Source organism: Elephantulus edwardii, unplaced genomic scaffold, assembly GCF_000299155.1.
Source record: "Elephantulus edwardii isolate Elephantulus edwardi_28Jun2011 unplaced genomic scaffold, EleEdw1.0 scaffold00077, whole genome shotgun sequence".
Taxonomy (NCBI): domain Eukaryota; kingdom Metazoa; phylum Chordata; class Mammalia; order Macroscelidea; family Macroscelididae; genus Elephantulus; species Elephantulus edwardii.
The window spans coordinates 12563824-12582631 of NW_006399827.1; the positions used below are offsets into that span (position 1 = coordinate 12563824).

Genomic DNA, 18808 nt, shown 5'->3' on the forward strand with positions numbered 1-18808 from the left:
ATGATGGCTCCACGGATAGCAGTAGCCACCTCCTTGGAGCACTTGACGCCCAAGCCAACATGGTCTCCGATGGCAGCAAAGGCCTTGAATCTGGTCCGCTGGCCAACACGTGTCTGCTTCTGCACTGGCATGATTTTCAACACCTCATCCTTGAGGGACATGCCCAGGAAGAAGTCGATGATCTCAGATTCCTTGATGGGCAGGGAGAAGAGATAAATCTCCTCCAATGATTTAATCTTCTTATCTTTCACCAGGCGGCCCAGTTTGGTGACGGGGAGCCACTCCTTGTCCTCCTCGAGCTCCGCGGCCCCTCCCACGGCCCCGTCCCCGCAGACCGCTACCGAAGCCTCCGCGGAAACCGCCGCGGGCTCCCATCCCGCTGCACCGGCGTCACCTGCCAGTTGGTGTTTTCTCAGAAAAAAAGTGTAGTGAGACTTTAAAAGTGAAAGCTTGCAAGGGGGCACCCGGATTTGAACCGGGGACCTCTTGATCTGCAGTCAAATGCTCTACCCCTGAGCTATACCCCCTCTGCTGGAGGAAGCTAAATGACAGCTTAATTGTATAGTTGGTCTACTCTTCCTTGGTGCCTCATAATTGGAACCTAAGATACTCGGCTTTCCCAGGGACAGGGACAAAACTGGATGACTTTGAAAAACCAAGAGGCAACAGCAGAGACTGCCATGCCCATGTCACAGACTATTATGTACCTACGTGGCAGGAGAGGAGGGGGAAGTTGGCCCTGACCCAACTTCTTAAAGCCTTAAAGATCCTTGGAGTGTGCTATGGGATCTCTCTATCATTACAGCCTTTTCTACTGCTGACCCCCAGGGAATTCTTCAAGTCTAATTTCCATCCTTCCCTGACTGCAACCTGAGCTACATTCATCTCCAAACCAGCATTTCCCACAAGGACAACTGGAGGACAATACCTAGACAACTGACTGGATTGGTAGGGATCCATATTTATTCCCATTCCAAGAAAGGGTGACCTGACAGAGAGGAAATTATTGAACAATATTACTAATATCACATGCAAGTAAAATCCTGCTGTAGATTGTAAAAAAATGACTGTAACATAATATCAACAGAGAACTACCAGAAATACAAGCTGTGTATGGAAGAGGCCATGGCATTAGAGACATTATTGCCCATTTCAGATGGATATTGACTGAAAGCAAAGACTACCTGGGGAATGTCTGTGTTTCATTGACAATGCAGAAGGATTTGACTGTGTGGGTCACAACTAATTGTGGCTGACATTGAAGAGGATGAAAATTCCAGAACACTTAATTGTGCTCATGCAAAACCTGTAATTGGACTAGGAGGCCAGTCCTCAGAACAGAGCAAGGAAACACTGCATGGTCAAAGATCAGGAAAGGTGTACTCCAGGAATACATCCTATCTCCCTACCTTTTCAGTCTATATGCAAAACAGATAATCTGGGAGGTTGACTTTATGAGGAGGAAAGTGGCATCAATTTTGGAGGAAGATTTATGAACAATCTGCACTTTGCAGATGACACAACCTTGCTTGCTGAAACCTGAGGCATTTACTGCAGAAGGTCAAGAACTGAAGCCTTCAAAGTGGATTGAAACTCAACATCAAGAAAACAAAGATTCTCACCCCTGGGCCAATTGGCAGCATCATGATAGATGGAGAAGAGACTGAAATTGTTAACAGCTTCAGCTTGCTTGGCTCCACAATCAATACTCTTGGTACTAGCAGCTGGAAAATAAAAAGACAAATTGCATTCTTGTAGTTGACAGCACACAATGAGAGAGAAAAAAAAGGAAGGAATGAAGGAAAAATGAGAGGAGAGAAGAGAAGGAGGAGGAGGAGAAGAAGAAAAGAAAGACAAGACAAATTGCATTGGGAAAATCTGCTGTCAGGAACCTCTCCAGAGTACTGAAGAGTAATGATGTCAGTCTGGACACTAAGGTGTGCCTGATCCAAGCTATGGTCTTTGCAGTTACTTGCTAGCATCAGAGAGATTGGGACAATGACTAAGGATGATTGAAGAAGAATCAATGCCTTTGAGCTGTGGTGATAGAGAAGAGTATTAAACATACCATGGACTGCCAAGAGAACAAATAGGTCTGTCCTGGAGAGGGTGAAACCACATTGCTTCTTGGAGGCAAGTATTTTGAAGCTCTGTCTCACGTACTTTGGGCTTGTTGCCAAGAGGGACCAATCCTTGGAGAAGGGCATTATGTATGGAAGGGTGGAGGGACAGTGCAAGAGTAGGAAGACCCTGGATGAGATGGATTTACTCATTGACTGGAGTAATGGGGGTAGGTGTGTCTGAGACAATTAATTTGGCTCAAGATATAGGAAGGTTCAGAGCAACTTGAAGGCATGTAACAGCACAACAACAACAAGGGGCTGGAAACAATGAGGTGACTCCGGATTTGGAGAATGATTTTAAGGAAAACTGGGCTGGACTGGAGATAAATGTAGCTCAGGTTGCAGAAAGGGAAGGGTGGAAATTAGACTTGAAGAAGTCCCTGCCCATCAACAAAAGAATGGATAGAGAAGCTCTGGTATATTCACACAATGGAATATGCAGCACTGAAAAACAAGGAACTCATGAAATATTACACAAAATGGGTGACCCTGGAGGACATTATGCTGAGTGAAATCTCAGTCACAAAAAGACAAATACGCCATAATGCCACTGTTATAAGAGGACTGACATAGGGTAGGGAAGAGACTGAGAAAGATGGGATAAACAATGTATACTGCATTGAAACAGATGAGGGAGAGAACTATTTAAAAGGGATATAGCATTAGATATTATTGTTTATGACAGGAGTCCAGAACAAAGGTAGCAAAATGGAGTGGACATAGGGGGAGGGATTGAATAACTACGAAAGAATTTTTTCTTTTACTTTTCAAAAAGAAAAGCCAATTGGGGGAACAGGTGGGCAGGGAGAAAAGTGTAATAATGAATGAATGGAAATTCAAAGTCTCTGTAAACTTTCATGAAAATCAATTTAAAAGGAAAAAAAAAGAATAAAAAAACCTGATAGCTTCTAATTGCCATGGCAATAAATTAAAGATTCCCTTAAAAAAAAAATTCCCTGGGGGTCAGCAGTAGAAAGGACTGTAGTGATGGAGAAGAGATCCCATAGCACACTCCAAGGATCTTTAAGGCTTTAAGAAGTTGGGTCAGGGCCAACTTCCCCCTCCTCTCCTGCCACGTAGGTGCATAATAGTCTGTGACATGGGCATGGCAGTTTCTGCAGTTGCCTCTTGGTTTTTCAAAGTCATCCAGTTTTGTCCCTGTCCCTGGGAAAGCCGAGTATCTATCTTAGGTTCCAATTATGAGGCACCAAGGAAGAGTAGACCAACTATACAATTAAGCTGTCATTTAGCTTCCTCCAGCAGAGGGGGTATAGCTCAGGGGTAGAGCATTTGACTGCAGATCAAGAGGTCCCCGGTTCAAATCCGGGTGCCCCCTTGTAAATTTTCACTTTTAAAGCCTCACTTACAAACGGTGGTCAAAGTTGGTCTTTCAGAGTTTAGAAACTACTCTATTAAAGATCTACAGCCTCATGGATCTCTATGCCGAAGACCTGGACTTAGTTTTGCTCATTAACAAAATAGAAGAAAAAAAAAAAAAAAGGAAGACAATAGAAGCTACTAAATATTTGCAGGTTAAGCTAGAACCAAATAGAAGGAAAAAAAGTTCTGGGACCATTGAAAACCTAGTTCAGTTGACAACTAAGCACAACTGTGGTGTCAGTTTGAAGGATAAAAGTATACTTAATTCAGACCACAGTTCCCTCAATTATCTGCTGTACATCAGAGAACTGGACAAGGAACAAGGATGACAGAAGAAGAATTGATGCCTTTGAATATCTGAATATCTCGTGGACTGCCGAAAAGAACAAACAGATGTGTCTTGATTAAACTGCAGCCAGAGTGCTTCTTGGAGGCAAAGATGAGAGGCTTCATCTCTCATACTTCGGAAATACAGCTAGATGAGGCTATTCTTGGAAAGGGCCATCATGCTTGGAAAGATGGAGGATCAACTAGGAAGAGGAAGAACTCCAACAAGATAAATTAACACAGTGACTTCAGAAATGGGTTTAATGTGTCAGAGATGATGAGCACGGTACAGGATAGGTCAGGGTTCCGGTCGGCTGTTCATAGGGTCATTATGAGTTATACTCAACTTGGCAGGCACCTAAATATAAGAACATTGGATTACACCATGCCTGCCCTCAAATAGCAAAATGTTGTTGGAGAAAAGATTGTCAATTTGTCACTTGACCAGTCTCAAACAGGCTTTCCTGCATTCCTGCACTACTACCAGAATATTTTCAATTTTCTCACTTCAATTTTCCCAGAATGACCATTTGTGATATTTCCTCTTGTCAGAGGGATGTTGGCTGAAAGCAGTGAAATACTAAAAAAAAAGTTTACCCTGTGTCTTATTGACTATGAATGTAAAGGCATTCAAACTGTCTAGATCCCAACAGATTGTGAATAATATTGCTAATATTCCAGAGCGCATGTGTACCTGTGGAACTTATATACAGACCAGTGATCAGTCATTTCAACAGGACAAGAGGTTACCGTTGAGTTAAAAGCAGAAAAAAAAGTGCATCAATGTGTATTCTTTCACCATGATTATTCAGTCTGTATGTTGAGCAAATAATCTGAGAAATTGTACTATATGAAGAACACAGCGTTATGACTTTATGACTGGAGGAAAAATTGTTAGCAATTTGGGATATGTAAAAGAGATTGAGATTGTTTACAGCTTTAGTTTGTTTGGCTCCACAGTCAACACTCTTGGCACCAACAACCAGAAAATTAAAAAACATATTGCAATGGGAAAGTCTGCTTTTAGGGACCTCTCCAAAGTACTGAAGAGCAATGGTGTCACTCTGGAGATTAAGGTATGCCTGATATAGGCCATGGTCTTTGCAATCACTTGCTATGAGTAACTAGACAATGACTAGGGAGGATAAAAGGAGAATTGATGCCTTGGAGCTGTGGTGTTGGAGAAGAGTATTGAATATACCATGAACTGCTAAGAAAATGAACAGATGCAACCTGGAGAGAGTTAAATCAGGCTGCTTCTTGGAGGCAAGGATTCTGAAGCTTCATCTGACATACTGTGGACATGTTGCAAGGAGGGACTGACTAGTCCTTGGAGAAGGACGTCATGTTTGGGAGGGTGGAGGGACAGTGCAGGAGATGGATTGATTCAGTGACTGGGATAATTGGGGTAGTTGAAGACCGTGAGCTTGGCATGGGATAGAGCAGGGTTAAGAGCTGTTGTACACTATGAGTCGCAGGCACATAATAACAATAGACAACAACAAGTTTGTAGTAATGTAGTAATTTGTGACAGCAACAATAAGAAACTCAAACACTCCTGCTGCCTATAACATTATCACCATCTTACTTGCCCAGCTACCATAGGATGGGTCTCTAACAAATCTTTCTACAACAGTCAGGTGATGATTAAAAATAAGCAACCTGATCAAAACTGCCTAGCGGCTTTTTAGCTGTTCAGAATAAAACCCCAGTTCTTAACTGAGGTCCACAAAGTTACAATCTTGGGTACTTCTCTAGCTTTTTTGGAAATCACTCTCCCCCTGGTCTACCTTTCTCCAGTCTCTCTGGCTGTAGAGGCTTTGCAGTAGCCATTTCTTCTATCTGAATGCCCACCTCCTCTACATGACTAGTTGACTGTCTCCTCCATATCTTCTTATTTGAACTCCAAAATCATCTTTCCAGAAAAAAAACCCCATGGCTTTCCAATCTAAATTAGTCTTCCAGGACCTCCCTAATATTTCATATTGGGGTTTATTTAAGTTATTTCTTCCTTTCACTGCTGGGTATTTCCTTATCCATTTATGGATTTCTTTCTCATTTATTCTTCCCACTAGACTGTCCCCTCAGTTAGAATAAGAATTTTTTTTTCTCTTAAAAGCTACCTTTTGCATTTAAATCTAAACCTGCACTTTAGGAAGTGCTCCAGTAGAAGGAAGGAGACCATTAAAGAATATGGCCAGGGAAGATTTCTCAGTAGTAGAAATGGAGATGTCTTCCTGGCTGTTTGTATTCTTTTTAGAAAAACCAGGGGAGAAGGGAACTTGAAAAATAGCCTCTGATATGATGTCGAACAGGGTGTGGGGGAGGGGAGGTTTAGAACTGATGTAAAAACAATCTACCAGCTTTATTCCGGCAGAGGGGGTATAGCTCAGTGGTAGAGCATTTGACTGCAGATCAAGAGGTCCCCGGTTCAAATCCGGGTGCCCCCTTGGCTACATTTAGCACAAATTGGTTTTTCTCATCTGATTTCGAAACTGTACCTCCCTGAAGCCATTGTTCTTTAGACTCTGGAAAGTGTGTTTTATGTGCTGGAGTTTCTTTTTCAAATGTTTAAACGAGAGTTAACAGCCATGAAGTCTGAGCCGGGTACCTGTAATTGCTGCCAAGAAGTCCATATGTAAGATTATATTAAATATAATGAAGATTTAAAAATTTATTTACTAACTGGTCTAATGATTATTCTCATTTGTTTATGGAACAAAAAAAATGGCGTGTCGGGAGCAGGGTGTGGTGGGAAACAGCATTATTTCCCAGTTTATTCTATCAAGAAAATCAGAAAAAATGAATTCAGATTTGCAATATCTCGACAATTCATTATATTTAACAAGCGATGGTGTAGAATTAAAGTTGTTCTTGTTGTTATGTGCCATCGAGTCGCTATGTACAAAGAGCTCTAAACGCCGTCTCAGAGACTGAGAATTAAAGTAGAAGGTAAAAATTGCCTGGCATTTGTTCTTTGCTATGCTGGTTCCTAGATTAGGCGTTTTGCGTGAGAACCTGTGGGTAACAAGTTCAAGGCCTCTTAATTGGAAAAAGGAATGAAAAGTGGCATATTTCTTGCGTCTCATCAAGCATCCTTCTTATTCTTCCTCCAAGTCCAGTTTTGCCATCCAGTCCACAGTAATGGTAGTCATATGTTTTTAAAAAAGGAGAAAAACTTCACCAAAACCCAAACCTCTCCTGGGGCCGGAGGCATGACACAACCAGATTCCAGGTTTAAAATATCTCTCAGCTGCCCCCTGACCCAGGCAGCGTGTCTTTCCCCGTCTTAATTTTTCCTTTTTTGGGGCAAAATCAGTCGAAGAGGAAGTTCGTTCCTGCTTCCCTTTTTACACACTTTATATTTCCCCCTAGCCTAATAGTGGCACTGTTAGTCACGCAACTGGCAGTTATCAGTTCCCATCTGAATTATAAAACTTGATGGCGTCATTAAAAGATAAAATTATTTTACTGTGACCCCAGGAACCAGAAACATCAGCATCATTTGTGAAATTGTTAGAAACACAAATATTTGGTACTTAATTCCAGATCAACAAAATCAGGTCTAGGGAAAAAAGAAAGAAAGAAAAAGAGAGAGAAGAAAGAGAAAGAGAGAAAGTGCTCTACTGGAAGAAACTGGGGTAAGTGAGGTGTTTCACCACGTCCTTCAGGGGTTCTTGTGCAAGCTCAAGTTTGAGAACCACTGTATTAGATTATACTCGGTTGCATCTGATTAACACTTTATTTTTGCAATTGAAAATGAGTTTATGAGTGTGCAATTTGAAGAAGTCAATGTGTCCCTGGAATCTGCCCCTCAATCCCGCCTGGCACTTCTTGGGGCTGATGGCCTTGCGGCAGAAACCCTGAACCCACGGGCAGGTTTTGTACCTGATTTTTGCGCGAATCTCCCTCCTCCTACTTCCGTTGAGCACAAAACAAAACAGAAAGCACTTTCCGCTAGGGCTGAAAAATGAAGAAGAGGCCTTTTAAAATTTTTGCTTTCTTTTAATATAAAACTCAATGTTCTAGTATTAGCACTCAAAGTTAAAACAGTGGAGCTAGGAAAGAATGAGATATACAACAGAAATAATTATAGAAAAGAGACTCTTAGAGGGGGCACCCGGATTTGAACCAGGGACCTCTTGATCTGCAGTCAAATGCTCTACCACTGAGCTATACCCCCACACCGCGATAGAGCCTGAAAACGGCTCTTTTGAATGTTCGCACACTATTGCCTCTGCTCCACTGAGCGTGTGAGGTGGTAACTAGGAGAAACAAACCAAGCAGAGAGGGGGCAGGCACAGGGTGTAGGAATCCTGAAGATCCCGTAGAAAGCTACACCGCAGAGGTGCAGAGAGGGTAGAACTAGCCCAGCCGTGAGCCGCAGAATTGGAGTAGGAGGAACTGGTCCGACACTGCAATGGGCGGACGGGGGGGAAAGGGTGTGTTGGGGGAGGGAACTTAGCTGAGGGGCGGGGCAGGTGGTTCCCGCTCAGTGCTCAGGTTCACCCCAGGTACGGGCAGCTCCAAGGACAGTCCCCAGTTAATAAAAATGCCCCGTGGTCAGGCTGGCCGGGCGTTCAGGATGGACGTGCGGGGTCGGTCTGATCACTTCCTACAGTCTGGTGCCCTGAACGTGTAGTTAGACCCGCTGTATTACTGCTCCCCGTGCAGGAGGAGCCTGAGGTGAAGCGGGGTCCCCGCACAGGCCTCCGTGAGCGCCTCTCCCGTTCCCCGTCCGCCAGGGCGCGCAGGGGCGCGGGGACTCTCGGACGCACCTCGGCGCGCACCCCCGGCCCCGCAGGCCTCCCCCGAACCCGCCCCCGCGCAGCCCCACGTCGCCCGGGGAGCGCGCCTCGCCGCCCGCGCCCGCGGCGCGTCCCCGCCCCGTGCAGCCCCTCCTCCCCGGCGTGTTTATTAGGGGAAGGAGGGCGGAGGCGGAGGCCAGTTCCCCAGATCCAGCCGCCGTCTGCGGAGTCGCAGCCGCGGACGCCTCTCGCCGGCACACCCCGGGGACTGAGAACGCGCGCGAGCTCGGGCGCCCCCGCCCCAACCTTTCCGGGAGACATGAACCCCAACTGCGCCCGGTGCGGCAAGATCGTGTACCCCACGGAGAAGGTGAACTGTCTGGATAAGGTGAGTCCCGGACCAGAGCTTTTTTTGCAATCCCCGAGTGCACGAATTGGGGGTGGTGAGAGGGGCCGGGTCTAAGGCGATCCCGGGAGGAAGGAAGGGAGGGTGGTGTCATGGGGTGTGGGGGCAGACCCCGGGCAGGGACCAGGGGCGAGGCCAAGAGTCCACGCGTGGAGGGCAGGTACTCCTGGGCAAGAGTGGGCACCGTGCCCAGGGTGGGAGGATGGCAGGGGAGCGGTGAAGTCTGTCCGCTGGGGGATTTTTAGGGGTGCAGTCCCGCCCCCTAAGGCCGGGAGAGTGTGAGGAGACGGCCGCTCCCTCTGCGCTGAGCAGAGCGCCAAGTAGGCGGAAGCGCGGGGCGCTGGGGGAGGGGGCGGCGGGGGGCGGGGCAGAGACTGGGGGGCCCCCAAGAAGCCATCCCCTCCGGTCTCAATGGCCTTAGTCATTTGACCCGGAGATTGCGAAGCAGAGTCTATCAGCCGGCGAGTGTTGCATATAGTATAGGGGGCATTGGAGAAGGACCTGAACCCCACCGTGGGGGCCCCCCCGACCTGAAGCCCCCGTAGTGTTTTCGAGGTTAATAGACTACGTATCAGATCTCCTCCCAACCCTCACCTCAAATTAAAAGCCAACACTGGATGTTGGATGGCCTGGCCTGGCCCGGGCGGGGTCCTATTCTAGAGTGGGGGGTGTGGGGAAAAAATTTCGCAGAGATCTCCTGAAATTGTGCTCGAGACTGGAGACCGGCTTGTAGAACAAAGAGCTAACTTTTCACAGCAGGTTTCCCCAATGGAGGGTGGGGTTGGCTGAGTTCTGGGGAACCCAAGAAAAGAGGAATATATTTGGGGGTGAAAGAGGGTGGCCTTCTGGAAATTCCTTGTCCCCTGTGGCCCCATCTACCCCTCCGTGCTGGACTCCTTCATCTGGTTGCCATTATACTTTTGTAAAGTACAACTGGGTGTTTCCATCATAGTTTGGATCTGATCCGGTCCTCGTGGAAGCTCCCTAAGATCTAAAGAAGCCAAAATTTGACCCCCCTCTACTTTCCCTCCCCAGACAGGAACAGGCCCCTGGGATTTTTGTTTCTCTCTCCATTTGCCTTTCCACCCACCTCCTAGAGCTGGCTCCAAGTTCAAATATTCCCCACCTTTCTGAATTCGCTGGGATAGGGGCAAGGTACTGGATGGGTGAGGCACAGGGCACTAGGGCCAAGTTCATTGCTGACCTGAAACTGGGTTTGTTTGGGAAAGGATAACTGGAATAGTTGTGTCACCCCTCCCATTTGGGCTGGAGTGACCCTTGACCTCTGAGGCAGCGTGAAGAGGCCAGGTTCTGGAACACTTTTAAAGGTTGACTGGGGGAGAAGAGAAAGGGGACAGGTGTGGGCAGAAGGGGAAGGTACTGACCTTTGCAGTGACCATTCCAGCCTCTGGAAGGTGCGACATGGGCTTGAATGGTCCCCCTGAGAAGTTATATCTCTGCACCTTGGGGTCTTTGTTCTTGTCTCAGAGTGAGGGGTTTTGGCCTCCATACCTGCAGTTCTCGATATTTCCTTTTGCTTGTTAGTCATGAATTGGAAAGAGACTGTGGCCACTTCCATTCGTAAAAAGCCCATATGATGGAGAGATGGCTAGGCTGCATATTAAGAAACTGCTGTCTTCGTTCCAGGCCAGCTCCTGCCTGCTTTCTGAATGCCTCAGGGCCTCAGTTTTTGCCATCTGCCAGATGGGGTATACTGATGGCAGTTCCTTGGAGATAGGGCAAGTTCCTTGAAAAGCACCTCTTGAAAGGTTTGGAAGTTCTATTGAAACTGTACTGGAGGCCTGAAATATCCAGGTGTCAGACCTAATTCTTCACAACCCCCTCCAGGCTGTAAAGTCAGGCTGAAGGGATATTGTGCAGAGACCTGGGATGGGGAACTTTCAAGTCCCATAGGAACTGTTGCTAGCCAACTTCCTGAGGCTCTCTCCTTTTACTAGAGAATCAAATTAGATGACTCTGTTCCCCTGCAAGTCCCCTATGGCACTTAATCCACTGCATGGCTCAAAGCATGAGTGCTTTCTCCAGATTAGCCTTTTCTCCTTCCTGAGCCCTGTCTCCCAAAGGTAAAGGTGAGCAGAGCAGAGGCTGTGTCACTTCCTACTGGCTGCCCCTCCCCCAACCTGCAGTACCCTGGGTGCTCTGCACACTAGATAAATATGTATTGCTGATGACTGTGTTTGAGGAAGGAGGTCGAAAATTTGCTTCCCCCTGAGGACTTCTGGGTCTAGGGTTGGGGGAGAAACAAGGTGACCTCATTCTCTCATTCATTCTGCAAATATTTATTGAGCACCAACTTTATTCCAAGCGCTCTGAAGGGCTGCCATAGGGCCTTTGGGGAAGGAGAGAGGCCTTGTCTTTGTTTTCTGTCAGCCATGTGTTGTTTGCAATTTGAGTGAAGTAGAAAGTTCTATCCCTGGCCTTGGTAGGGAGTGTTTGTTTCTGGGGACCTACAGTGTCAGGCTTGCCTCAGGTTATCTGACCCCCTGGGAGCAACAGGATAGAAGGAAGCTGGACTGGAGAGTGAGATGCCTGGGTTCAAGGACACAAAAGGAGATAAGTTCTTGCAGCTGTAGCATGGAGGCTGACAGAACCCCACAGTCACCTTGTGACCTTCAATAGAACATAATACCTTCAACTTACGATGATGTGCCAGGTCTTCACAGCAGCCTCACAAAACAGGTCTTATTTTAAGCTATAAACCCCATAAACTGAGGCTCAAATGCGAGGTGTGACTTTGCTCTTTTTCTTAGAGCTGGACTTCAATTCCATAGTTCTACACTCTGTTATGTTTGCTGGCAAAAAAAAGGACTTTTGAGTTACACTGTCTCTTCAGTGTAACTCTTCATTGTAATCACTTCAGGGTTCCAGGCCTTCCAGACCCTGGGTAGCTGGGACACTAGCAATAAAAATCTCCCCTTGGAATTCGTGGAGCTACAGCAAAGGTGCAGAGATAGTCTTTGCCTTTAAGCCAGCACCTTAGGTGGTCAAATGAGCTGGTGACCTGGCCAGGGTGGGGCTACTGTTGCCCCTAGAGAAGGGAGAAACTGTAACCCTGTTGAACAGGAAGGGAGGAGAAAGCTTGTGCTTCCAAGCCTGAATCACAGCCATCCCCTCCATCAGCCAGTACAGAGGGCAGTGTGCCAGGCTGCCAGTAACAGTAGCAACCTGAAGCTTGCTGCCTTGCCTCCCAAGGCCACTCTCCCTTAGGTCCAGTTGATGAATCCAGAAGACTGGGGCTTGTCCAAAAGTCCTCCAAGTGAGGGGGATCCCCTACAGGACTTCTTCCTCTTGAAGCCTCAGTTTGCCTTTCTGTAGTATGGGTTGCCATTTTGAAGCCTCAGCGTGTCAAGAGTAAATGAAACTCAGCTGGAGCCTGGGAGGTGGACTGAGAGCCTCCTCAGAGCTTCGGTCTTGGTCTCAGGCAGTTTGGGAGTTTGGGTTTCTGTTAATATGGAAACAATGGATTTGCAGGAAGCAGGCTGGATTAGAGTTGCACGCCCAGAGGTGTACTTTGCTCTCTGGAGTCACAAGTTTCAGGAATGCTTCTCTGAAATCATCTTACCTGGGGCCTTGCAGACGAGGATCTCTATGGGTCCATATAGATTTATTTTTATGATTGTCTTTTATCAGATCCCATCATGTTTGAGACGCGGTTGAGGCTTGGCCTTGGTCAGCCCACCAGGGCTATTAAGTAGTGACTTGTCATATTCTGCTTCCCTTTCCCACAGCTTTCCTATGCCAAAGAGTGCAGAATAGCAGAAACTGCTGGGTTTTCTTTAAACTTTAATCTTGGGACCCTCTTCTAGAGAGGCACGAAGCACCTAGAGGTGCCAGGTACTACGCTAAGTGTGGATCCAAAATCCTTTCTCGTTCCAGCACCTTTGTGAGACCCACTGTGTAGATGTGGAGACTGAGGTCAGTAGCAAGCCTGATAGCACTCAGTTTAATTTTTCTGCACTGCATTTCCCTGAACAAGAGACCCATGTGGCTCGCTCTAGCTCCTCAGCCCTCAACTATGTCTAGCTGAGGGCAAGGGTTCTTTTGGGATGAAGTGGGGCAAGGTGGCTATACAAGTGGCACCATCACTTTGTGTAGAGCCTCCTCTTCCTCCAGGGGCAGCCTGGAGGCATCTCATGGAAAGTACTCCTCACCCCAAGTATGAGGGTATATGCTCACTGCTCCCTTCCTCCAGGGGGCTTGGGTCATCTGGGGGGCAAGGGAGTGTCTGTCTGCCTTTCTCTCCCCAGGTCCATCAGGGAGGCAGCCTTTGGCAATCCCCTGTGCTAGGACAGTGTGTATTCCCGTGTATGTGTGTGAAAGTGGGTCATGGTCTGGATTCCGGAGAATGTTTTTCCTGGCAGGCCCCTGTGGGGATGGGGGGAGGCAGGGGCCCAAGCAGGGGCATGTGCGGCTAGGCAGGCAGAGGCCAGCAGACTGGGTGGTGACAGAGCCAGGGCACTCTGCCAGTGCCTCCCAGTCATGGGGCAAGGGAAAGGGTCTGTCCTTTAGGGGTTGATGGCAGCAGGGGCTACCCTATTTCAGTTTCATGCGTGTGTGTTGGGTTTTGTACCAGGAAGAGCCTGGAAGTTGCTGAGTGGCTGGGGCTCTGGGACTGACCTGAAAGTATGGTAGGGCTGGGAGCTGCCAAGGCTAGGATTCAAGCTTTCACCCCATCTCAGTTATCCCGTTACTTCCAGACTTCCACTGTCCTTCTTGCCAGGATTATCATTCTGCTGTCACAGTGTCTAACAGTTCATCATAAGAGATTCCTGTGGGTCTCCTTACCAGGGAAAGTACCCTGTTAGAAGTCATCTATCCTCCAAGTGGCTCCCATGGCCTCTGTTGAAGTGGACTGGGGTGAGAGGAGATAATATCACAACTTCTCGGCTTCCTTTTTCTAATCCTTCTTCCAAAGGTCCTAGAAGCACCTCTTATCTTAAGAACACATTTGGAAGAACATTCTTGAGGGAGTCCTTGACAGATGGCCAAGGACCGTGTGACTGAGCATCTTCACAAAGGGGCCTTCCCTGGCCATTGGCCTCATCCTTTTGGCGGTTGACGAATCCTTGGCTGCTGGGAGATGGGGCAAGGACAGGCTCACCGAGTTATCCAGGCCTTCTGGATTCTGTGATCTGGGCAGCTGATCTGAGGCTTCAGCCCGGGAGTCATAGGAGAATTTGGTATCGTTTGCATAGGTTTTGCCTGAGCAGCAGTGATGCGTCACATCTATTGCTTTTTTCTCCTTCTCTTGTTACCTTTAGTGTTGTTCCCTCCATCAGTCACAGTGGACTGGTTCTGATTGTGGGGTTGCAGGGGCCCGAACTTTGTGAGTCTTCCCCTCTCTCAAATGCCCACATTGTAATTGTGATTGAACAGCACAGAGTCCTATGTGCATCACCACGCCCGACCCCGCTAGTGTGACCCTCTGAACCCCTGGCTGAGGGTTGCATCTGCTGCCTCTAATTCCTAAAAGGTGCCAGGTACTGTGCTGAGAGCTTTGTAAGTAATTTCAGACTTAATGCTTACAAGAGGTCTTATATCCATTCTGCAGATAGGGAAGTAGGCTTAGAAGTGTGGGATATATGCCCATGGTCATATAGGTAGTCATGGCTTCAGTGCCAGTTATTGGGTGTCCAGCGCCAACACTTAAGCAGAGCTCTTCAGTCCTCTTGTGGAAGAGAAGCTGTTGGGTGATAGCCCACCCAGGGTGGGAGGAAGCTTGTGGAAGGGGCAGAAAGGTGTTGGTGGCTAGAACTTGGGGTGCCCAACTCAGTCCTCTAACTGGAGTCCCACAGGAAACAAGGTATCAGAACTGGAGCACCTCCAGGGGCTCATGGGGGAACTTGTGTGTGTCTCTCTTGAGGGGCTTCCAGGGGGTCCATTCCACTCCCTAATGGGAAACACACATTTCCACCCCAAGCTGTATGTAACCAGAATCTACAGTCGAATAAGGTGGTTGGTTCTTCTGTACACAGACTCTTACCTGTACAGTAGAGAGAATGTGGCGTTTGAAGCCCTGGTATATGGTAAACCCCAGCTGTAGGAGCTGAGAGGGCCTGCTTTACGGGTCTGGAGGCTTGGGGGCTGGGCTCTTCACTGGGCCCTGCCAGGCTAGGGAGTGGGCCCCTTCTTGTTCAGCAGCTGCTTCTTAGCAACCCTAGTGTAGCTTTGCATAAGCAATTAGGCCACTCTGGCTCTGTGGCAGGAGGAGTGGTCTAGGGAGGTGGAGCTGACCTTTTGGGGGCTGCTTGCCTCCTCTGTAATTGATCTCTTCACCACTCCCCCTTCCTGTCTGCACCTTCCCCTCCTGACAGCTCAAATGGCTGACTGGTAGGGGGCAGGGGAAGGGAGTGGAGAGTGTCATCAGTTACAGGGCCTGAGGTGTCCCCAAATCCACCTAGTGGAATCTGACGTTCTCCCCACAGTAGTGGGCTGGAGCAAGACCCCAGGCTGGCATATCTCCTTCATGGTCTGAGCCTTGGTCCCCTTTCCTAAAGTCCTGGTGTCTGATGGGTGTTCTCCCTCTGCCTCTGTCCCCAGTTCTGGCATAAAGCATGCTTCCACTGCGAGACCTGCAAGATGACACTCAACATGAAGAACTACAAGGGCTATGAGAAGAAGCCCTACTGCAACGCGTGAGTCCTGCACGGGGCTGGGTGGGCGCCTGGGCTCCCCCCTTCCTGGCTCGTCCTCTCCCCTTCTAATAACTACAAGATTCATTACTGACTCCTCCTCTTTATAGGTGGATGAAGTGAGGGCTTTTATTACCTCCCATTTTATAAATGAGTAAGAGTGAGACTTGGAGAAGGGAAGGGACTTTCCCAAGATCACATGCCTAGTGAGAAACTCCTTCAAGCCCTGACTCTGGGCCATGGAGCAAGCATTGTTCTTAACACTGAGAGATGGACGGAGGGGTTCTTTCAAGGAGTGATTGCCCTTGTTTCTGCCCCTTTTGTGTGTGGTTTTGAGCCTTTTCCTCGCCTCCTCATAGTACATGGCTGTCTCCTCACCTCACCTCTCTCTGACCAGAAGATTTCTATGCTTGGCTTTGGGGCTTCCCTTCTTAAGAAAACTCTCTGGGGTCCTGGTTCCAGCCCCTCCTGATGTTCCTTTCATGATAAATAGGGGTACCAGATTATGGGATGGCTAGACGCCTTCTTACTCCCTAGTGGAGGGCGGCTGTGGCAGAGCCACTCTGGGGCCCAGCTGGTTTGGACTGTCTTCATTTTGCATTGTGACCTGCTAGGAATGATGTGGGGTCCCCATCCCAGTTTTCAGAGGGACACCCCCTCTCATACCTTGCGGAGTCCTTCCTCTCATCCAAAGTACACTTCCATTGTCAGGTTGACCTCATGCTTCTCCAGTGTCAGGTCAGTGGCACCTGCAGCCTCACAGCCCCCTGCTGGGTGAGGCTTTCAAAGCTCAAGTCATTTGTAAGGAGGTGGCAAGGCCAGTCGACAAACGCAGGGTCTGATTTGAGTCCTTTTGAGTTTTTAAATCCTCAGTCTGGAAGTTTGGCACAGCTTTCATTTGTCCAGGAGAAGTTTGAGAGTTGCCTCAAAGGGCTTGGCTGGTTCTGAGGGTTGATCATTTTTGAAGATACATTGTCTGTCTGCTACTGTATACTCCACCTGTGCCAGGTGCTAGGAAAATGTCTCTCATAAAATGCAAAGCCCAAGAAACAGCAGGAGTAGTGTACTTTCTGGGAAGGACTGGGGCACTTGGGGAGGTGGCCTCAGATGGAGGAAGGGTCACAGCTCTGTCTCAGCCCCTCCTTCAGCTGCCCCTTCTGTCCTTAGCTTCTACTACTGTTCCTCTTCCCTCTACCAGCCCCTCCCAGCCCCCCAAGGGAAATGGGACATTCCTTGAATTCTTAAGGGCTCACACAAGCCCTGATTCTCTGCTGCTTCCTCCCTCCTTTGGGGAGTGGGGTGGGGTTCAGAGAAGCTGGGCTAGTTAACCCCTTCGTTGCTGGACCACTTCAGGCTGTATCCTGAGGGTTCAGGTTCCTTTGGGGGCAGCCTCTGAGCCTCCCTCCACCCCCCTGTAGAAGTCTGACTGGGCTCTTGAGTCCCGTGAGTGGCAGTGTCTGGGTGCTTTTTCCTGTTTTTCCTAAGACTCCCGTGGCCTAGAATCATCCATCAAGCACTGGGAGTTGGAGCAAGCTGTCAGAGGCTTGTCCTTGTTTCTCCCGTATTTTCTTAGCCTAGTGCTTAAGTCCAGGCTTCCTTCTCCCACCCTTTTCTCAGGAGGCTGCAGCAAGAGGGGTGGGAGCTTCTGTTTCGGGGCTCTGTTGTTGTTCAGTGCCACTGAGTTAATTTCAACCCTATGTGACAAGAGTAGAACCAACACCTTCATAGGATTTTCTAGGCTGTAGTCTTTTGGGAAACAGTGCGAGTTCTTTCTCCAGCAGAGCTCCTGGGCAGGTTTAAACGGCCAGCCTTTCACTTAGCAGTCATCTGGCTAAACCAGATGAAGACTAGTCTGCAAAGTGTAGCCTTGCACCCTATCAGAGCCTTTGTTTCCCCACTTAAAAAATAAAGGGGAGGGGAGCTCTGGTGGCCTAGTGGCAAGGAGCTGCAACTACAGTCCCAGAGGCACACAGTTCAAATCCACCAGATACTCTGCCGGGGAAGGAGGGACAATCTCCTCCTGTACCAGTCAGATCTGATTTGACGGTACACGCACACAAAAATAATAATTAAAAAAAAAAGAGTTCAACAGTTGTGAATATACAAAAAATTTGTAAATTGTCCAACAACAAAAAAAAAGGGGTAAATTCCTATGCTGGACTCTAGACCAAGGAGATTTTATTGCTCACTTTCTATGTACCAGGCACTGTGCCAGGTGTTTTCTTCTGGCCTCTGGCCCCATACCTCAGTGACACCCAGTTCCCAAGTCCTGAGTATTCCCGGATGTAGCATTCTCCTGATTCCTGGCTGGACTTTGCCTTCTCCACAGCACCACCCACTGCATCTGGCTAGTCCTGTAGGATGCAGAGGGCCAGGTGGTCTACTGACAGCATGTGGGGAGTTAGGACACACACACACACACACACCCAGTGAGTGAATGTGTGTGGTGCACACAGAGGCATCTTCCCTGGTCAGGTTCTCTAGAGAGCCAGAGTCCTGCAGGAGGGAAGTTAAGAGAGTAGAACTTTCTTTCTTCTGTGACTTCTCAGAACAGGAATTTCAGTTCTGGAAGGGAGCTATAAGCAGTGCAGCAGCTTCTCTTTTTCAGTTTGTGTCAGGTTTGTTTGGTGTGAGGCAAGGGAGAGGACACAGGCTGGAGCTTGAAGAGCCTGCAAGTTGTGATCAACCCCCACATATGTGCATTTCCACATGGGCCTTGTGCCGGCCCAGACACACATGCTGGGGCTGGGGCGAACAGCCAGGAGGCCTGCTGAATGGGCTGCATTTGTGTTCACATGTTCCAGACTGGCCACCCAGGCATTGCCTAGCCAAGGTAGGGGCTGTGTATGCTCACTTTTGTATGATAGCCAGCAATGGAAGAACTATCCTTAATGGGATTCTTTCTTTCTTTTTTTTTTTTTTATTCTTAAAACTTCTAGGTGGGTGGGGTGAGGCGGCTCCATTTGTTCGAGAAATATTTATGCCCTCAAGTATTTATTGTTTTGGAAACTGAATTTTGTGATATTTTAAGGCAGTCTGGCCCACATACCTGGCTTGAAACAAACCTGTTTCTCTGTTTCCATGCAAATGGTGTAAGAGCTTGGAGGTGGGGGCAGCCAGTGGAGGGGGGTGAGTGTGCCTGTCCTCTGCTATTTGGGAGGAACGGGGGGG

The 18808-nt window shown here is 48.2% G+C and overlaps 1 protein-coding gene and 4 non-coding genes across 5 annotated transcripts in view; 3 read left to right on the forward strand and 2 right to left on the reverse strand.

Annotated features, from left to right (window-relative positions):
* Nucleotides 1-455: 455 nt before the first annotated feature.
* TRNAC-GCA lies at nt 456-527 on the reverse strand. The gene has a single exon. It is a non-coding gene; the product is annotated as a tRNA-Cys (tRNA).
* A 2860-nt stretch (nt 528-3387) lies between these two features.
* On the forward strand, nt 3388-3459 carry TRNAC-GCA. Its single transcript has one exon. It is a non-coding gene; the product is annotated as a tRNA-Cys (tRNA).
* A 2749-nt stretch (nt 3460-6208) lies between these two features.
* TRNAC-GCA lies at nt 6209-6280 on the forward strand. Its single transcript has one exon. It is a non-coding gene; the product is annotated as a tRNA-Cys (tRNA).
* Nucleotides 6281-7941: 1661 nt separating this feature from the next.
* Nucleotides 7942-8013, reverse strand: TRNAC-GCA. The gene has a single exon. It is a non-coding gene; the product is annotated as a tRNA-Cys (tRNA).
* An 884-nt stretch (nt 8014-8897) lies between these two features.
* The window catches only part of LASP1 (LIM and SH3 protein 1), a 46788-nt gene continuing 36877 nt past the window's right edge, over nt 8898-18808 (forward strand). The window contains exons 1-2 of the mRNA XM_006889371.1: nt 8898-8966; nt 15546-15640. Of these exons, the coding sequence (XP_006889433.1) occupies nt 8898-8966; nt 15546-15640 (164 nt within the window). The remainder of the gene's footprint in view (nt 8967-15545; nt 15641-18808) is intronic.